This window comes from Prinia subflava, chromosome 1, assembly GCF_021018805.1.
Source record: "Prinia subflava isolate CZ2003 ecotype Zambia chromosome 1, Cam_Psub_1.2, whole genome shotgun sequence".
NCBI lineage: Eukaryota > Metazoa > Chordata > Aves > Passeriformes > Cisticolidae > Prinia > Prinia subflava.
Window position 1 is genome coordinate 106,752,546 of NC_086247.1, and position 21,429 is coordinate 106,773,974.

General features: G+C 42.3%; 1 protein-coding gene across 1 annotated transcript in view; it reads right to left on the reverse strand.

The window, feature by feature from the left end:
- Window positions 1-21,429, reverse strand: part of EEPD1 (endonuclease/exonuclease/phosphatase family domain containing 1) — a 62,333-nt gene that overhangs the window by 15,422 nt on the left and 25,482 nt on the right. Inside the window, exon 2 of the mRNA XM_063406597.1 lies at window positions 13,785-13,836. Coding sequence (XP_063262667.1) covers window positions 13,785-13,836 — 52 coding nt within the window. The remainder of the gene's footprint in view (window positions 1-13,784; window positions 13,837-21,429) is intronic.

Genomic DNA, 21,429 nt, shown 5'->3' on the forward strand with positions numbered 1-21,429 from the left:
AGTTTTGTTTTTCTCTAGAGCCTTTGAAGTTGCAAATTTCCTGAAATTCAATCAGCTTCTTGGTTATAACCTACACATACCGAGTCAAAGCTGACACGCATACCAAGACCAACAGCACCAGGCTTATTTACACAGATGCCCTGTGGTCTCTCCTGCAGCTGGGTGCTGGTTTTTGTGGGACAGGCACTGCTGCCAGGCTCCAAGGCATACTCTAAACAAAGTGCAGCCTGTGCTTTTTGAGTGGTCAGCCTCCTTGTGTCAGGTAACCACGTGCCTATTGGATTCAATGATCTTAAAGGTCTTCTCCAACCCAAAATAGGACTACAACTCTATGATTGCCCCCATCTGCCATGTAAGGCACCAATAAGAGCCACTACCCCAGGAGCTGGGACAAGCCCTGTTTCATTTGCTGACCAGAAACACTTCATTTTCCCAGGAAGGGAGGATCCAAAGATGCAATTGCTCATTGTCTACCCTGATAAAGAACTGGCACCTGTCCCTCCGTGCCTGTCCAGCAGCAGAGACAGGTACTTATGGCCGACTTAGGAAAAGAACAAAGGGCAGCTGGAAGAAGCTGGAGAAATGCACATTTGAGGAGTGATGGGAGAAGCGAAGGCAAGAGGTCTTGGACTGATTTGGGAGCAGGGAAAAAAAACATGCTGGGCTGGCATATGCTGGAGACCATAAGGCAGTTACAGTCTTCCTAACACACCTACCTGCCTCCCCAGGGCACTCCAAGCACTACAAGGACATCTAATTTGTGCACAAAATTCAATATCTTCCAGTGCAGTTGGAACCCACTGGCAGAGCTGCCAGCGAGCGCTCTGCAGTTCTGCACACAAGCAGCTCCCACCACCTCTTCTTCAGGATGCCCTGGTTTCTCCGTGTTTTGTTTTGGGGTGCTATTTGTGCAGCAGGGCCATCCTTCCCAGATGATGAAACCACTCCATGCTGAACATCTTGGCCTGCCAAGTGTTACTCCTTTAACGCCAGCTCTGGGACCACCCTGAGCCAGCGACCTCCCTTGTGGTGAACATCTTTTGCTCAAAAAGAAGATGGGCTACTCCTAAACCCTGAGGAAACTAAATGTGACCCAGGAAAACAATGCCTTAGGGTTTAATAAATTACACATTTTTTCTTAGGAACTGCTCTTTAGAGGATATGTTTCAGACCTGGAGTCAGAGCAGAGGCTGTAAGAAGGGCAATGGGAGAAGGGGCAATGAAGAGGAGATTGCAGGGTGAGTCTGTTGCTCTGGCATGGTATGTCTAGGTGCACTAATCATCACCTGAACTTCAGAAAGGCACTAAAAGCAATTAAATATCCATTTTGGTTAACCAGCACAGAAGCTGTCAGGCCAAAAGGGCACTGCAGTTGAGGTAAACAACTACTTGCTTCATCAAAGAAAACCTGATTTTGGTTCCTCTTAATGGAGAAGAAAGATGAGAACGACAGAATAAGTTTTCCCTTTCTATATTTTACATATGCATAGTTACTTTTCTTTTAATAAGCACTAGAGGGAGCAGCTTTAATGAGTACCAGCGATGAGTAAGAAACTTCTATCAACTCTTCATCATCTCAGATATGTGGAGGTGTCATATTAGCAAAGATTTGTCTTTCCATGGGCAAAGACACTTGCAGTTTGAGGTAAGTGCTGTTTTGTGCTAGAGATCATCTCCCAGTATGATGGCCTTGGAGGATCCAGGAAGAGTAAACACAAGAGCTCTAAGATGGACCTTGTAAATTGAGCAGCGGCACTTGAAGAGACGGCCCACAACACTCTCCAATAAAAATCCCATCCTGAAATATGATCTAATATTTCTGATAGAAGATACAGCAAAAGTGACAGTGGCTTCATGAGACCATCTGGCAATGCTCATTTTTAATCCATCCTTTAATACATACATGACTTCCCTGCTCTATCCCTATGAACTGTATAAATTAAAAATTAAATGCACATTATCCTTTCTTTATTCATCCAACTGGACAGTACTTTTATTTCTAATTGAAAAAGCAGACTTGAACACCCGTAATCCAAATCCAATCTACCACAGGACACAGCTACAACTGGCTCACCCTAATGAAGCCTGACCTAGAAAGCCAGGAGCAGAAATGCTACAAGTATTTCCAAGAACCTGAAACCAACACCTTTGGTTTTCAAGCAAAACTTTCTGATTAGACTTCCAGAGGACGAGTGTTTTGTTAGATCAGGTTTGTGAGGAGGAAAAGCAGAGTTGGGGGGTGAAGAGACTTGTGGATGCTGTATTTTATTGTACTGGCTATTGAGGTAGAGGTAGGGAAAGCTCAGAGGCTTCAGGACTGTCGTCCTGGTGTGGGTGCACGTGACAGCGCAAGGCAAGCCAAGAGGAGATCAAAGACACAGTGGGGCCAGGATGCTCAGCACACTTCTGCAGCTGGGTAACACTGAATGCACTTCCCACAGGCTGGAGAAACTCAGGAAGGGGACAGAGGAGCATCAGGTGTTTCAGTGACATCTGGATTCTCCTATAACCAAATGTAACAGCATGGAAGGAAGCGTTATTATGACTAAAGCCTGAAACTGAGACTCATCACTGGATCCCATTTCCCACTGACAAGACTGTTGTCTCAGGCCTTCATTGTTTGTTTGCCTTTCTCTCAAACATATCCCTTTCCTGTTTGCAACACAGTCAAAAAATACACACGTGAGAACGAGATGCATCCCCTGCCATGCAGGATGCACTCACCGGCTCGGTTCCACCAAAGTGGCATGTGGGAAAATTGGGGTGACCTTAAGTTATAGCATTTTTCACATGCCCATTCAAATAGTCCCTTCCATGAAGACTTCATTAAAGACTGCATAGTCTTTACTGCTTGTATTGTTCCTGTATTGATATTACACAAAGGCAGATGGGGGTCTGACAGGCAGGTTATTATGAGTGTTTTCAAAGGAGAACAACCCTCTTCAGGGAACCAGTTTCAGTCTTAGCCATATGTACATATTTGTGATGGAAAATGTTTCCTCCTTCTCCATATTGTACAAAATTCTACAACAATGTTGGAGCTGAGGAAATAATTTTTAAAAAATTAAAACTTGGTGAGAAAAGTTCTAGGACAAAGAAAGGAGAAAAAAGGAATCAATCCACTGAACAGGTGAAGGCCACAGATTCATGCCTGGAAAACTTATCTGCCCCTTTGGCCATGCCAGTGTGCCCTATTTGTACTGGGTCATTGAGACCTGAAGCAATACCTTCCCATCCTTTCTGTACTGGTTTGTTGTTCCTAGAACTGAATCAAAACATCCAGATTCATGACCAAATAAATTCTTGTTACCCTCCACATTCTTCACAAACATTACCTAATTCACCCATCAAAAAGCTCTATACACTCATTGCAGGAGTAGAAATCAAAGTAGAGCCCTTCAGCACAGCCAAATATTCACCCCTTGTCTTTCTTCAGAAATAATACAGGACCCATAGGCACAGTCACCACCTCTACAACTCTTTGTGTGCTATGGATACACAAAGTTCATTTGTTGGGATAATGTGCAAATTGGTGTCCCAAAGCTTGGTCCATCTGAAGGCACCTATGGCTTTTTCCTCAACTCAAGAAGGACTCATTCTTTCCTGGAAAATGTGCTGCTTCTGCTTCTTAACCAGCAGACCAGTAATTCAGAGGAAAGATTTATTTCCTCTGAAGATCAGAGTCTCACTCAGCTCTGGAATGACAGCTCCAGGCACTGTGCTATGGACCACAGAGCAACCACTTACCATACTGCAGCCCTAACCCCGTTAGCCTTGTGGTGAACTGAATTCCCAGCTTTGCTGCAAAAACCACTTCTAAGCTTTATACTTTTAAGGAAGAAAACCTTCAGGACTGAGCTTCTTGGAGGAGACAGGATGAGGAAGGATTATTTTTCAAGCCCAACTATACATAGACTAGAAACTAAGTGGTGCAGTCCCTGTGCCTGCTTCAGAGGTGGGTAATTCCATGTCTGCAGAGAGGCATTGCTCAGCTAAGCATCAGAGGAAACTCTCATTTAAGGCACCCCAAGGTTAGGCAGCAGCTAAATGATGCTTGGCAGGATTGGAATGTTTTTCAGACCGAAGACGTTGTTTCCCACGAGCACCTTCATGAGCTTGACTCTCTTTTGAACCAGCCCATGGATGTGGATCCAGCTGGACACGCGCCCCTCTCCTGCCGCTGCTGTGTTACTCATCCATTGTACTTCGGGAATGTGCCGGAAATAATTATGTTGATAAGCTTAACATTATCTCAGTTATCAAAAGTGTGTGATGGTTTGTTTCCATACACAAACTTGTTGGAATCAGACCACTTTTTTTTTTTTTTTTCTTAAGTCAGGCTTTACAGGATCCATTGGGGAGTGGCAGGAGCCTAAGTTTGCACTCCCAAGTTACTTGCTTTCCCTTTCGAGTACTTACTTCAGAAAAACTTAACAGTGACTTTCTACACTGCCCTCCCAGATGAATTATAGCTCACCACAGCCACCCAATGCTTAATTTTCTAATATATCTAAGAGGAAATTACTGTCATAATCTTTGAATATGTGATTAAAAAAACAGATTGTTGCCCATAAACACAATCCTTTGCTCACCTTTAAACACTGTGTTCCCAGGACAACAATGCAGATCATTCACTGCCCTGTTCTTCTACCTTCATCCTAAATAAAGGTGATTATTTATATAAACAGTGTCTTTTTATAGATCTTTAAAAGGAAGACAAGGAAGAACCTTTGGCACAGAGCAGCAAAACAACAACTGAAGAGGCCATACAATAACTCCATTAACACATTTTTAATATGCTGGGGCCACTAGTGAAGAATTATGGGATGTTTAGCTGCCTGTTGCCAAAATTGAATACTCACAATCTTTCATCCAGTTTGCCAGTTAATAGGAAGGTGTCTACATAGATGCTTGGTGGAAATCTATGATGCCCTTTTCCTGTGGAAGAGGACAGCCATATCTACCAGGCCTCCATGTAGAAAATTTGTAAGTTCTTAATTTTTCGTGTTTCCATTCACAAGCTGAACTTTTTCCTTGGACTTCATGGGATAGATTCATTTGGCAGAAGATGTTTCTTGACTACATCTTTTCATACTCCTAAAGACTTTTTTTTTTTTTATTTTAAACATAATTCATAAATTAAGGCTCAAGAGGTCACAAGGATGGTCACAAATTTATTCTTGAAGTCTTTTCAAGACAGTGTTTTATACTTCATAAGTAGGCACTATAATCATGAACAGCTATAATGGCATGCCAGGGGCACTGACATGATATAAAAAGGAATAAAAAGAAGCGCTGATGACTGTGAGAAGATCATCTTTATCAAACTGGTATATACTAAAACTGAGTATTTGAGTTCAAATACTTGCACTAAGTTGTAATCAAACAGTACCCAGCTCAAATGAGTAGTTGTGCTAAAATCACAGAATCACAAAAATCATGAATATCCATGAAGCAATTGTCTGGAGACCTAAACTACATGTTCATGTGGACTGGATATCCAGTACTGGGCAACCAGGAGTCAATGGCTTCCTGGGAACATCTTTTTATAGTTTTGGATTTTTGCTGGTTGTGGGGTTTTTGTGAGGTTTTGTTGGGGTTTGTTTGTTTGGGAAGGGGAGTTGTTTTTTCTTGGGTGGGGGGGATGACAGTTTGGGGGTTTTTGTGCTTAATCCTGGATCAGTTATTTTCCCATGAAAGCCAGGAATCAATTTCTGCGGTGTGGTGTAAAATGACACCACTGTGAATACAATGTTACTCACCCAGAAGCTACCAGGGCTGCACGGGGTGACAATGAGTTTATAAGAACCTAGCCCTTAAGCAGAAAGCAAACAGAAAATCATCTTATGAAACATGAGATACAAAAGTGATAAGAAACAGTATCTTTTTCACTGATTAAAAGCACCCTAAACAAACTGACCGTTGAGCTGTATTGATTTGCCATCGCCTGAATCTCCTCATCTGCATACCACCTTCAGCCACGGGAAAAGAGGAGGGGGGAAAATGTGGTAATGCAAAGGAACAAATAAAACTGAAAGGGAACAGGGAAATCACAACATTTAAATGTTATTAATCAAGGAAAGCTGCTTAAACATGTAAGCTTAGGTCTCCCTCCATCCTCATGATAAAACTTCAGTAATAGTGAGTTGGGTGTTTTGTGGCTTGATTTCTTTCCTACTGTTAGTATTACTGCTTTCCCCAATTGATTTACATCTCTGCTTAGAGCAAGCATTCTTTCCCATGGTAAAACAAAAATAAGGAAGAAAGAAACATCTAATATGACTCACAACCATTGCTAGCCTCAAATATTTATTCTTCCTTCAGGCATTGATTACACCACCCTACGGAACACTGTGCCACCTTCTGTAAAGTTATTTAAACCTGTCTCACCTCCTAATACCTTTTTTTTTAATGCTTATTATCTGGAGGATCTCTTCCAGGCTGCTAGCACTAGGCCATGTTATTTTACCTTTAAAAAAATAGAAAATCTCATACTCCTTTCTTTATTGTTTTTACATGGCTAGCCCTTAATTTAAAGAGCCCAATTTGACACTGATTCCTCTCTGAAACAGCTCATTCTTTATTTATAAGTTTCCGTGAGTAATAATAGATGGGTTTCTGTCTGTCTTTATTAGCATGCCCTCCACAGAATCTACAGGACTGTCCCTCAACCCTAACCAAAGTTCTGCTCCAACAGATACCATGGATTCTGGCTTCCCATAGAGAGCATATGCATGACTATCAAAAAATTTTGGGGATGACATTAAAACACCCTTGCTGCTATGTCAATATATTAAAAAGGGGAAACAAGGCAACAAAATCAAAAAACAGTCTCGCTCAAATTTCTGACTATTCAAAACTGTTCCTGTTTTTTGAACTTGCTTTGCCTTCTACCATCTTCTAGAAGAAATCAAGGAAAAAGGACTAAGCCCCCTTTTACTTCTACCACCCACAACCAAATCTTAACACTTGCCAGCACTTATAAACACACATTTTCTGTTTCTCCCTGCTCTGGAAGTGCACTATAGAAGAATCACTTCACTATAGGGTGAGTTTGACTTATGTTCAGGGATAAGATCAGATGATTTACAAAAATTGCCACGCCATTGGAACGAGCAATCTCCATACCTCCACTGCTCAGAGAGGCAGAGCTGTGCTCTAGGGAAGAAGAGGGCACCTAATAAGGGACAGCACTTTAAGAGAATTTGTGTTCTCTGTAGCTCCCTGTGGTGTGTACAGCACGGCTTCTAGTGTTTTGTTTATTGAAGTCCACTGATCATCAGAAAAGAGATGGGCAATGCAACTACAGAGATGAAAATCCAGCCAAGATCAAAGACACCAGAAATGCTAGTAGATGAAAGCCTGTGCTTCCAATGCTGCTGGCCATGTGATGATAGTTTGCAGGTGAGGGGCCTGGAAAGAAAAAGTACTCATAGGTCTTCCTGCAGAGAGCTACTGAAACCATCATGGACCTAGCCAGAACTGTAAGGTCCACCAATACCTGTCCTTAAACTTCCAGACACCTAGATCCCTCCTAGAGGACAGAAAGGAGGAAAATATGAAAGGCCAGAAGCAAACACAGTATAGCTGCAGTGTTCCTAAGGCAATTTAGTAGATACAATAACGCCAAAAAAGCTACCCATTCAGTAAGAAATGCAACATCATTTGCAGCTCCACTCAGCCAAAAATTTATTCCATTCCAATTACAGCTATTCTTCCCTTCACTCTGAGATTTCATGACCCCATGGAGTGAAGTCTAAAAAAAAATTAACACTGTATTCCTGAATATTACCTGCACTCAAGTAAACAAGCAAGACAAGGGAGAAAGAGGGAAATACAGAGAGGGTGTGGGAAAGCAAAAGGGTAAAGTAATAGGGAATAAGATGAGAAAAAGAATGAAAGCAAAAGCAGTGGGACGATTTGGAATAATCTCTTTTTACTCTAAGTGGTCAATCATTGACTCTATGGTGTCTTTGAAGGAACAGGGCAGGAGGACCTACATCAGCTGATGAACTCTGCAGAAGTCCATCCCATAGCTCAGAGACCTGACTCCAGCTGTCCTCTCTAGAAATAGGGAGCAGAAAAATGAGGCAGTGACAGGGCTGGAAGAAACTGATCAAATGTCCTGACTGAGTCAGTGGCCAAGTTGACATCTCCTTTTCCTGATCTCTGAAAGCAAGGCTGCTGTTTCCTTATCTGACTCTAGAGGACATCCAAATGTACTTCATTTTCAAAGGGGTCAACTGCTTTCTGGAAAGGCTAGGTCTAAGAACAGGCAGTAAATATAACTCCTTTACAGCAACTAATTCATTCATTGCAAATCGCCTTATGATCTTTTTTAACCAACAGCCCCAAGCAAGATGGCAAGATAGGGCTCACACTGTACAGAAGGATTATGGCAATTAAAAATATGCACACAAAGTCCCAGACTAACTGCATTTCTGGACTACATTAAAAAAAAAAAAATCACATCAGATGCACACACAACCACATTTACATCCATGCAAGCAAGATGCGATGTGCCTATGCTTATCCCTGCAAATGAAAAACAGCACCTCTCTTTCAAACACTGAAAAGCTCCTAGGGATAACCTTTCACAAATAAACAATCTGCTCTGCTCGGAGAGGGATTTTATAAAGAACAGAGATTACAATGGGCCTAATCATGATTAAACACTGATCTGGCTCAATCTACTCAAAAGCAGACAAAAGATAAATAAAAACCTCCAGCAGATGCATTTCATACTGGAAATTCTGGAACCTCAATTGACGTCATACTTTTTATGTTCTGATAATATCTGGAGGAAACAGTACACTGGATCAAGAAAACAAAAGCAAATTTTTAGTTAAAATTCTCCACGTGCTGTGTAAAAAGAAGGCAGGGAACACACACGGCAGCTCAGCATTTTACAAATCTCTTTTTGACTGCAGCTGAAATTGCACCAGCAGAGAGATCCTACTAAAAAGAAACAAGCACTCCTTTTTGCCTCTTTTCCTACATCTTACCCTGTAAAATTGTGCAACAGTAGTCATTGAATTTCCCCTCACACAAAAGCCACTTCTGATCAATGGCAAGCATGTTAAATTTCTTCTAGTAGAATAATGCCATCTCGTCAGTATCACCCCGGTTGGGCTTCACTCATTCCGCATACACAGTGTGAAAATTCTGTGTGATGGGAAGGAGCTGAATTTAGCAAGTATTTCCCAGATATCGACATCTGGTCTTTCCTATGGGTGAGGAAATCCAGGAAACTGATTCCACATCATGGAAGACGACTCCAGCCATTAGAACTGCTGAAGGAGGTGGCAAAAGTCAAAAAACGAGCACAGATCGTAGAGATTGTTTGCCTACAGAGCTGTTTTCCATTTAATGCAACAAGGTAAATATGAAGAAAGAGAAATAGCTCTTTGGATGGGGTGGGGGGAATCTACCTGGAAGAGAAGGCTGATCAGAGTTTTCTCATTCTAGCATCTCCAGCGGAAATTCCCAATGGATGACCAAGTAAGGTTAGGCCAGCAGACAGAAGAGATCCCTTCCTGTATTGAGAAGGTGTGTGGCTGCCTTGTCCTTGTGTCCAGAGAATGGATTCTGTGCTTTAGAGGCACCAGGTGAAAGACTTTCAATCCCTCTTGATTTGTGACCTCCAAAACTTTTCCAGTGAAGGTGAAAATCCCCATACAGACAGTGCAAGCCTACTGATAATTGTTTTGTTCTTTTCACTTTCTTTTCACTGACCTCTTGGACACAGCTCACATAAATTTGCCATCATTGTTACAGGCAGCCCTTAATAGTGAAACTGATGTTACTCACAGTGACTTTCAAGCTGCAAGCTATCATCAACTTCAAGAACATCATTCCTAAAAAAAAAATCAAAATTCTCACCCCAATTCCTATTGTCCTTCAGCCCACCTAGTGTGTCTCATGACACTCTAAGTAGATCTCTTCCAACTTCAGGCAGAACAATCATCACTTTGCAGATGAATCCCACACTTTACAAACTGCCAATCAGAATCACATGATTTGCATTTCCTAGATGAGAAGCAAACAAACTTCTCTGTCTGTGGAGTCAAGTGGACAGCCCTTTGTCATCTTGAGTAACAGCAGCTGCATTTACGTTTTAATACACAAATAGGGAAATAATGGGTTACTGTTGCTTGTTCACAAAGCAGGCTTACCTCTTGAAAAGCTGTCAGGGGATTATTGAATTGTACAAATTATTTAACTTTCCTCTATAACCCACCTCTGAGGGAGAAATGAGCTCAAGAGCCCCTCTTAACACCTAAAAAATTCAGGAAGAAATGCTTAGAATGCAAAGAAATTTTTTTTTCTTGCAAGATGGATGACTCTTCCTGCACAACTTACTGGCATCAAGCACCAATGAGAACAATTGTTGTGGTATACATGTTTGCCTATGGAAAATGGCTGTGAATTTAAATGCTAAAACAGTAACCAATGTGAAATGTCACCTGGCTAGGCAGTTCAACCTAATTACTTACACAGATTTATTTTTAAACTATAAAAAACAGCATGTTCCTTGGGAGAATTATTTTTTCTCCTTCCTCAAAAAAATACAATTAACATTTCCCAAGTAGACTTCTTCTTCTGCAATTAAGGACTTGCCAAAATTAGATAAAGTAAAGTACTCAAAACCACACTGGGGCAAGAGTGTTGCTGGGAGTGTCTCCCAGAGCTGTGCTTCTAGAAGAGGAAGAGATATTCCATACAGGACTTGGCACCAACAAGCCTGCATGCCTGTGATACTTCTTTCTAAAGCCTGAGTGGCCTTGAACCCTTGTGAGGCTGGCATGACTGGAAGCCCTCCCGTGGCATCCCGCCATCTGTGTTCTTCCCTGCCCTTGGCAAATGCCAGCAGCACTTCTGAAAGGAAAGCATGTGAGTAATGGATCTCACAGCAGCAGGGCAAGCTCAGCAAGGGGGCAGGGGGGAGCAAACACATCGATTTGAAGGCTCAAGGTAGGACAAAATACAGATAAGCATGGGCTTAGTTTTAAGCTGCCTGCACAACAACTCATGAGGAGCCTGTGCTGGAATGGATCTGACGGGCTACGGCCAAAACAAACACAAACAAACCCACCTCTGACCCAGAATTTTCTCCAAATAAAGGCTCTTGTTCTTCTTATGTGACCTGGTTCCCTAAAATAAATTTTTATTTTCCCATTCCTCCTAATAACAGTAAGCATGATGCCAGGGGCACAGCTCCACAAGCAGCACCCTGTCTGTGGTGCTAACAGGAGCCTGTGGTACCCCAGAAAAACAAACTAGCTCATGAGCAGCATCCAAGGCTCAGTCAAGCTTGTCCCAGTCCAGGCCAGGCTGTAATTAAACCCTGCCAATCATCCCTTCTGTTTTGGCAACACCAGGCATAAATGCCACCAAGAGCAAGGTCTTTACCCTAAAGGGCCATTTAGGCCCAATTTGCCAAAACGTTGGGGTTTAGGAAATCGAAGAAACGGAGATTTTGTAGAACACAAAGCTTCTCACATTGTGTTCAGGTCATTTTCAATAGCCAAGGTGGGAGAAACATTTAAAGACATTTAAGTACCTTAGCTAGAATGGTGCAAAATCCTTTTCCAGAAAGCAAGACCCCAACAGTTCAAGCAAGTGCTCCCAGCCTGCTCCAACAGTCCACTGCCTTCATGTGCCTCACCTCACAATCTGCCTGTGTTATTCATGGCCAGAATAATTTTATGACACTGTCTCAGGTCCCTGGTTCTCAGAGACTAGCTGCACATGCACTTAACTTCATTGTGGTTTGATTTCACAGAGTTAATCTGCAGCCCCTAGGTCTGTTCAGGGGGACGCTGCCATTCAGCAGGGGGCTTCTGCTCACTCCGGGATTCCGTGCAAGTGTCAAAAATATGTAGGGACACTCTCAAAGCTGGGCAGAGAATTCAGAAACAAGAAAGTCTCCAAAGTTCAAAACCATCTACGACAGACTGGAAAGTGTTCTACAAAAAAAGAGTTTTAAGTTACCATGTCCACAGCTACTTTAAAGGCAACTTCCCTTTGAAAACCAGAAAAACCCATCTTAGAATAAATATTAAAATATTATCATTTAATAATAGTCTCTATTCCTGCAGTATGATGCTGATAAATAATGACCTAAGAATACAAAACTCAGCACGGTGTTCTCAAAACCTGACTCTGCAAGCAGGCTGGACAAGGGATTTTGCTCTGTTCTGTGGGTTTCTTTCCCCTCCTGTATTTAAAAAATAAAGACAGCAAATTTCTTTGAACTTGCATAATTCAAGCCTGTTATTTTCCATAGGGCTAAACTGGCCTTTTTAATTCTTTAAGCTTGGCATTGTATGAAAGCAGATACCAAATATTCAGAGAGCTCAATTTAGAAAGATTCAGAGCTCAATTTAGAAAGATCATTTTTCTGAGGCTGAGCCTTTCCGAAGAGCTTCCTGCAGTGCTCCAGACAATGCCTCAAACTGCCTCTCCCACCAGGCTGAAGTCACTTAACCTTGCCAGGCCACGTTTTTGGAGGCATCATGCCAAAGGGAAATACGGGTCTGTTGGAAAGGAGGGAAGTGTACAGGGTGTGAGGGGCCAGAGAATCCGACTGCTGCAAACATGAAAATTTTGCCAGTATCAATCTGTGTTGCATAATGAGAGACTGAGAATCATGTCTTGTTTACATGTGAAAAAATACAATGTCTCCTGCATTGTCCTCTGCCACAGGCTTTTACCAAAATCTACCTCTTCATGTCAAAATCAGAGTTCACCAACACCAGTGAAGAGATGCCCCGTGTGAATTAACTGGGGTGTACGGAGGACCTCTGGTGAAATGCAGCCCCAGTCAGTGGCAAAGCACAAGGCTGAAGCACCCACTGCTGCTGTTTTCTGTTTTAATCGTTATTTCTGGAATACCCAGCAGTTGAACACAGCAGTCTCAAGTGCAGGACCTCCTCCTTCAGACAAGGATGTGTTCCCGGCAGGAGGAAGGCTGCTCCATCCTCCCCAAGCCTCGCCACACCACTCATAGGTACAGAAGGGCTGCTTGGCTCAGGACCAGCCTGCTTAAGACAGCAGCTTTTCCATCAGGGCTCAGAACCCAGTTGTTTTCTTTGCATCCTAAGAAGTCTCTCATGCTGCCTCACAGCTAGCTCCTTGCTCTTGCAGGTGAAGGAGTTAGTGTAGAAAGTGAAGGTTTCAGAAAACCACTGGTCCCAGTGTGGGTGCTGGGAATCCAGTCCTACATGCCAGGCCAGAAGAACCATAAAGTAGTAAGAAATTAGAAGGCCATCCAGAAGAAGGCCATCATAGAACAGTTTGGGTTGGAAGGGACCTTTAAAATTCATCTGGTTCCAATCCCCCTGCACACTTTTCACCAGACCAGATGGATCAGAGCTCCATCCAACCTGCCCTTGAACACTTCCAGGAATGAGGCATCCACAGCTCTGAGGCACCTGCTCAAGTGCCTTCTCACCCTTACAGTAAAGAATTTCTTCCATGTATCTGACCTGAGCCTGCTGTGCTTGCAATACCCTTGGATGAAGGGCAAGACTGGATTTTATTAGTTACTGCTTATTATTAGGCATTGCTTGCCCCAAGCTTACTGTAAAATCAGAAAACACCAAAAGCACATGGTCAGCCAAGACAAAACATCAACCCTCCACCTTCATGCACTATGCAGCTAGAAAGATGTCCTATTTTATGCAGCATGGTATTCGATAAAGTTAGGAAACACAACTAACACAGAGGGCTTTAAGAGCTTAAATGTGTCACAATAGTTGCATTAGATGTATTTTTAATACCTTTTCCAATGCTTCTCTGTCAGCCAGCTCCTGCACAGCCAAAAGCTTGATACTGTAAGAAAAACAGAAAGAAAAAGAGAATTAATCACTCCCCTGTAAGCATTACAGAAATTGAAGAAACAGCAGAACTAAAGCTCCCTTTTTATCTTCTCTCTTGACAAAAGAAATACAGTAAATGCTCATGACGAAACAAAATAAAGCAAGAGAGACAATGTCACTCTGTTTGCCTTGAATTAGCCATCACAAGCAGATTTTTTGGTTTCCAAATTACAAGCGTATCTGAATTCCCCTTACAGAGAAACTGCATCAAACATTGCTTTTGTAATATCCCAAATTACCACCAAAGGATCTTCTGGATTACAAACACAGAAAAATATTCTAGACATTTCTATCAGTTATAGTCAACTTTGTTCCTCAGTGTCAACAGCCTTCTATGAGTCCCAAAAAGCCATTCCCAGGGATTTACATTATGTATGAGGTGCAGTAATTAAGACAACCCAGCTCAAGAAATTTGAGGGAGAGATGAGAGAAATGTGCATCACTGTTTAAAAATATGGTAGAAAGATAATCCACAGTTATTATTCTTGTAATGCCCTTTGCTAATCAATCTTAAATTTCTTCGCTTACTGAATCTTTTCTAAGTTTACCTCTAGAGGCTAAATCCTGCACACTGAATTTTCATTCACTTCAACAATGTTACGAGAGTTACTCAGGCAGGATTCTACACCTGCACTGCCAACTCCACAGGCTCACTTCTCTTACCCAGCCTTAAACCCAGCCACTTATTATATTATCCTTAGACTCCAGGGGATAATTTCCTTTACCCAAGGATACAAAAACACTTGAATGGCAATAGGAGAATCAAGTGATGCATATAAATATTGTTTAAATTACTCTCACCACCCTGCACACAGACACAGTAAAAAGCCAGCGGAGTTAACAGCTCATATTCAAGAAGGTGTGAGTAGTCAACAGAGAAGTCTGCCAAAGGATATAATACAAAGAGTTTTATTAGCCTTTCAAAACCTCAGAGCAATATGGCATAATTCTTGAGCATCCACTGGCACCTTATATGCTAATTATGTACATGCATCCTGCAGCAGCAGCTGGCAAAGCATAGTTCCAGTCCTGTCCTTCTCTGGCTTTCCACTGCAGGTATTCACAGCCTAATCCCTAAACACCAATGTGCTTTCACTTTAATGGACTTCTAGCTTTCAGAGTCTTCAAGGTATCATAAAAAGCCTATATCCAATGAATTATAAAATAGCCACAGACAATACATTTCTAGTCTGCAGAGACTATTACTACTAAGAGAAAGAGGGTGGAAACGGTTCAGAAAACAATGGGATAATCAGGAAAATGAAAAAGGTATTCCATTAAAGCCCAGCCACTGTGGTAGCAGGGGACACGTGATTTGGTGTTACTCTCTGGTGAACGCACTTGGCTGCACACATACACATTCAGCTGAACTGGAAGGCAACTAGGGAAAGTACAAAACCAATACAAGGTATTTTCAAACATCATTTTCCTTGTAATTCAGGCAGCATGCAAAACAAAGATGGACTGGGCAGCAAGCAAGGAAGGCAGCTCCATTTAAGAAAACACTGCAGTGCTGTGTCCAACTCAGAAGACTCAGCTGATGCACCTTGGAGAACAAAGTCCAATAACCCAGGCAGGAGCAGCGCAGCCACAGTCAAGACCTGTCTCTGAACTGAGGAGCCACCCCTTCATTTTGGATGACTCACCTCTGTTGTAGTGCACTTGAGAAAAACACGGACAGGTGAGAGGGAAGTAGACTAACACACACGTGGATGCATTCAGGGTGCTCACAGCCACCTGGGCTGCTGCAAAGGTGGCTCCAAGTCTGTATGTACATGGCTTGGGGGCAAGCAAATTACTTCTGTCTTTATCTTTTTGAAGCTAGACTTTTTGATTACTTAATCAAAGTTAGTCAAGGCTGCGGATGCTTCTACCAACTGATATATTTCTAGAACACTATTTGTGAGTTATCTGACACTCAATAGCTGCAGAAGAAAGATGTAGAGTGCCCCAAAAGCAAGTATTACTTTCATTAAAAATCATGATCTCACTGTAAAAATCTTCCCATTTACAACTGTAAAGCCTCAAGAGAACTTTTTCAAGTGGTATGTATTTATTTAAAATAAAGTATCCAGTCACACAGAAGAAAGTAACAGGAAGCAGGAATCATTTTACTTTATTTCATTATATTATGGAGATGCTGTACCCTTGTTCAGAAGTGAAGAACCCATACAAGGTGTTTACATCTTGCAGAGATACTGCATATGCAGGTTCAGAATCAAATCTCAATTCAAAGTTGCTACATGATTTGCAGCAACATCGATTTGATTCCTGAAGAGAAAAAGACTTCCTCTGCTGTTACAAATTAAGAGATCAATGTTTGCCCAGTACTTTACTCTTTTCTCCTCAGGTGGCACCTGAAAATACCTCAGGTATTATTTTCTTGGTCAAAAGCAATCTGTGAACAGTCGTTACCAGTCTTTATACAAGTAGCTGCAAGATCCTTCTTTCCTTAAAGCACCATCACAGATTCTGTCTCCGTCCATTGGATTACAGCCCACTACTTGGAAAATTGCTCTTGATAACCAGTTATTTAATGCTATTTCTTTCAGCAGTTCCAGGCAACATTAGTATGTGCTACTTGATGCAATGTCAGCTTGGAAAGGCAGCTTCTTTCAAGGCTGCTGCTTTGGGCATTTGATGCTTCAAAAAGAAATCAGGCTGCTTATTTAGGCACTACATCAGCAATCTTACAACCCCTGAGAGCAGCTCATAACTTCATTTGAAGTTTGTAGCTTTTTTGTTCACCAAGGATTTCAAAGTAAATGGGAATACAGTCAGTAACTGGGTGCAGGGATGGGATGGGGAGGAAGTCTCCAATTAAAAAAAAATCTCAAATGAAATGCAAATAGTTACCAAAAGCCAATGCTGAAGCCCAAGCTCTTGCAGCCTACAATACAACACTTAAGAACTATGTTTAGATATATATCCCTGGCATTATTTCTTTCATCCTCACCCATGTTGTGCAAACACTAACTCATGAATAAAGTCATAGAAAAATCTTATTTCCCAAAGAAAACTTAAGGCTCCTGGAGAGCCTGCTCTAACCTACCAGCTTTAAAATATACTGGTTAAGAAAGTTGTAATATGAGTAGCTATACTGAAAATGGCTCTGCTTGAATCTGAAACTCTATTAAAAATACTCACTGACTGAATTACTTACGTGATCTATTTAAACAAAGCTATTGAAATTAATATCCTGGCACCCCAGGCACACTCAAAATACTTGAAAACATGCAGTGATCAGGATGAAGGACTCTCCTCCAGCACTGAAAATATGCAAACATGATGTGCTGTCAAGGAAACACATGACTCCCTCTTTTTTGCCATGGGTGATGCACAGCATTCTCCACTAAGGGAATTCCTTTAGGTTTCCAGAAGATTAGTCACAGTGCTGAGCAAATGCCTGTAGCTACAGCACATTTCTATGCCTCAGGGTATCATTGCAATCCTTTCCTCAAAGTCTTCCTACTCAAAAACAAGTGGCATTGGGTTTCTCTTTCTAATCCCACAAACCCAGGAGTAATTTAAGTCTTTTGGGCAGTCTTTTGCAATGCTGCAAACTTGCAGATAGGTCCCTTACTGGCTGCTGGTGCATTCCTGTTCACCATGAGCCATCATGACCGTGGCTAATCTGCACTGAGCTTCACTTCCCAGCTTGAATTCATGTTGCCCACAAAATACTACCCGCCCTTGCCATGGAGAATGTTGGGGCTTTCCTAAGAACTGCTACAGGGTGATCTGCCTGCAAACCAGTGAACGCATGGCTCTGCAGCAAGGCAGATGGGATAGTCTGAGACTGCCACAAGGCAGATCACAGATCCATCCATGCAGAATGCATCTCAGGTCTTCACCTGAGGAGGAGAAGCTGCTTCCTTCAAAACCAGCTTGAAGGATGCTTTAGGGGTAGAAAGGTTTTTAGAGTTACAGTCAGTTTCTGGACCACCCCTGCACAGAACTAGAACTGCAGCCATTACAGACACAGGTCACCTGGCTGCCACTGTAATAGAGAGGGTCCCCAGAGCAGAGCATCAATGAACACAGGGAGCTATTTCTGCTGAGCTGAGCAACGTAGAGCTGCGGCTTCCATTCAGTGCAGAACCTGGTAATTTTGAGGAAAAGGGGAAGAGGACAAAGTGAGGAAATTGTGAAGCTTTAGGTTCAGCAATTAGAGACTCAGTGAAGTGTTTGAGCGAACACTTGGCCTCACGACGGTACCCTGCAAAAGCTCAATTACATACCTTTGCTCGAGGATGAGTTTTTCTAAAAGCCTCATGCTTTCTATCAGCCAGTGCATAAGCCTGAAGTTAACATTGAGAAATGCCATTTGACTTCTCTTGCTTTTCTGACTCCTTTAGCATACAGCTATACCAAATCTTGCTTCAGCTAGACTCAAAGACGCTACTATACGTAGCCCATGCAAAAACCACCCGATCCCAAACCAATTAGAGCAACATTAAATAATTCCCTTCTCCCTTCCTTTTAGGCCACAAACTCATCCTCTTTGTTCTTGAGATAAGATCCCACATATTATGGCCCATAGTGAAGTTTTATGGAACACTTACATATCTAAGAGTGGACCACGAATGCATGTAACTGAAGTGCTTAGTGACAGACACAGGTGTGAGTTAGTTAAGAAAAAGAACAGGACAAAACCACTTGGGCCACCAAATCTGTACGTCAAAATTGTATTTGCAAACCTATCCAAACCAGCCTTACTCATAAATCTATTCTGCCCTAAGAGGTGGGCATGAAACAGAAGAGTTGGACTAAAAAAAGAAGAAAAAAAGAAAAGCAGCTGAGCTGTGCTAATGGTACCTGGTACCTGGGAGGGAGCACTCCCCATCAGCTGCCAGCCCTCCCCATCCCTCACCTTAGTCTCCAGTTCTACTGCTCAAAGGGCACACTCATCACCATTCACACCACAGCCCGTTTCTCCTTTGGCATTTGCTGGCTGACAGAGTGAGTAACAGTGAGGATGGGGAAGTACCCACGCATGCCTGTGTTCCCTGTGAGGGCTGTGGTGGTCCCCACTGTCCCAGCTGTCAACAGCCTGAGGTTAAGGGCTGTGATTAACTGTTTTCTGATTGTTCTAAGCATAGCCAGATGCTTAGAGAAACACAGGGAGAGCAGGGAAAGGTAACACCTCAAAAGTGACAAACATAGAAAAACACAAATCTTGCAGTTTAACAAATGGGGGGCAGGGGGGAAGGTGGTGTGTATAGAGGGAGTGGGGGTGAGGTTTTTTGCTGTTTGGCTGTTTGTTTTAAATACAGACCTGCTGCTGGGGTTGTCCCTTGCTGCTAATGCCTAATGGGACCCAAGGTTTTTCTTCCTGACTCTGTCTGCCTCTGTGATGATTATCTTGCACAAGGGTAGGTGAAAAAACAGCAGGCTCCCACAAATAGCATGGGAGACTACGTTTAACATGGTGAGATGATGAGGGAGCACGTTTGAGCACCCTGGGGCTGCAGAGGGATCTGTGCCACTCCTTTGTCAGGGCAACCCACACTGACCTGGGCAATGGGTCACCTAAGTGGGGTGCCTTTACAGTGATGGAGCAAGCATTAGGATTTTCATCAATGCATGCACTGTAAAAAGACATCTTATTTTTGCTGGCATATCCCATTTACAAAATTGTCTTTTCCCCCCAAGAGCCTGTTCACTCACACCCCCATAAAAACAAAAGCAGGAGGAGGGAAGAAAAGCATGCTCAATGACTTTCACTCTCTTACACTTCCTTCATCTACCCTTGTGAAGTTGGATGAGGAAAAAACCCCTGGTTTCTCCTTTTCCAATAAAAGGATCTGCATCTTCTCAATCACTCCTTAAATGGAAGGAAAAACTGTGTCCACTGCCACATCTTAATGGCTGCTGGAATCCACCAGAGAGTTTATGAAGTAAGCTGATGGGCTTGGATGGGAATACCATGCCATATTGCTTTGGGACTAAGTGCCAGCTAATGACACAACAAAATATGTTGGAGGATTCTCAGGAAAAAATGTATCTACAGTAAGAAGAAATTATGATAAAATCATGGAGCTGCATTTACATATTAAATGTATTTATATCTATCTATACTGGAGATACACATAAAAGAGATCATATACATGTTATATATAATTTTCTAAGCATTCATATATATATACACACAACTATATATAGGTGAATTTATTCAGGGCTACTTTTTTGCAGCTTCCTCACTGGAATGAAAGCAGACATCCTTCAATGTCTAGTCATTGCTGATTTGCCTGCAGCATGGTCTGAAACCAAAAGGAACCGCAGCTGGAAAGGGAACCAGGAGTAAATGGAAGGAGCAGAGAAGCTGAAATCCATCAGGCAAATTGGCAATGTAGTGCAGGCCACACAAACACTCCTACCCTGATGTTTGCATTCATGGATCCTATTACATTATGTGAGTGATTGAAGTATTTGTCATGGGGAGAAAGGAAACTGTAATGGAACTAGGAGAGGGAAAACATGAATTATGGATGGTTACTACTGAGAGCTGAAGGGGGAGAACAGCAACATTACAAGGCAGGAGGCAATTGGAATAGTTCATTTCTTTCCTATTTCAATGGATCCCTGGGTTCAGGGATGCTCTCTACTTGCTGTGCTCTGCCCTAAACTTGCAGCAAAGCCATCACTTTGCAGGACCTATGAGCTTTGCACTGAGGATCTGATCTTTATATCCAGGTGATGTTGTGGTTTCAGTGCAGCTGTATCATTGCAGGAACAGAACGATGATTCACAAACTCTGAGCACTGTGTATTCCCAATGCACAAGAGAAAAACCAAAAGGGCTGCAAGAGCAGCAAACTTCTTCCCAGAATTCTGGAGGGGAATAAAACATGCTCACAAACCACAACCAACTGCAGAAAACATGTGAATGCCCATGTATAATGAGACCTGGAAGCCTTCTCTACCACCTCCTTGGAAACTCTCAACCCAGGCTATTTCCAAATGGATGAAATTCATGCTGTTATGCATACAGACTTTCACTACATCAGTAAGCAGAGCAGGTCACACTCAGCAAAATTAAGAGGGGAGCTGCTCAAAACTCAGAGAATCTCCGTGAGGCTAAAGAAACATCACTCTTATCCATCTACCCAGAAAAGGTGTCTCCTGAGTTGTGAGGCAGAGATGCTTTTTCAGGACACTCGTGCAAATTCTGGGGGTTCTATCATAGAGAGTGGGTTAGGAGCAACAGGGAAGAGTCCTATTTACCTTTTTCTCCACAAAGAGGATCAGACCCTGGGCCTAATCTTTTCCTTTTTTCAGGTAAGGGGGGAGGAGACAGGACATAATTTCTACTTGTATAAAGTCTCTCTGAAGATTCATTCCCTCGAACTTTTACACTAGAGGAAGTCACAGAAGGGTCATCCTTTGGGTGCATGCAATGCACAGGTAAATACTGTCCTTTTTTTCATTATTAGATTCATAAATCTGCATTTGAGGTACAGAGTTCTGAAGACTCAAGCACTATGCTAACTGTACTTTTCAGAAACACATGATTAAGTTAGAGGCCATCCTATGGCCTTTTCTCT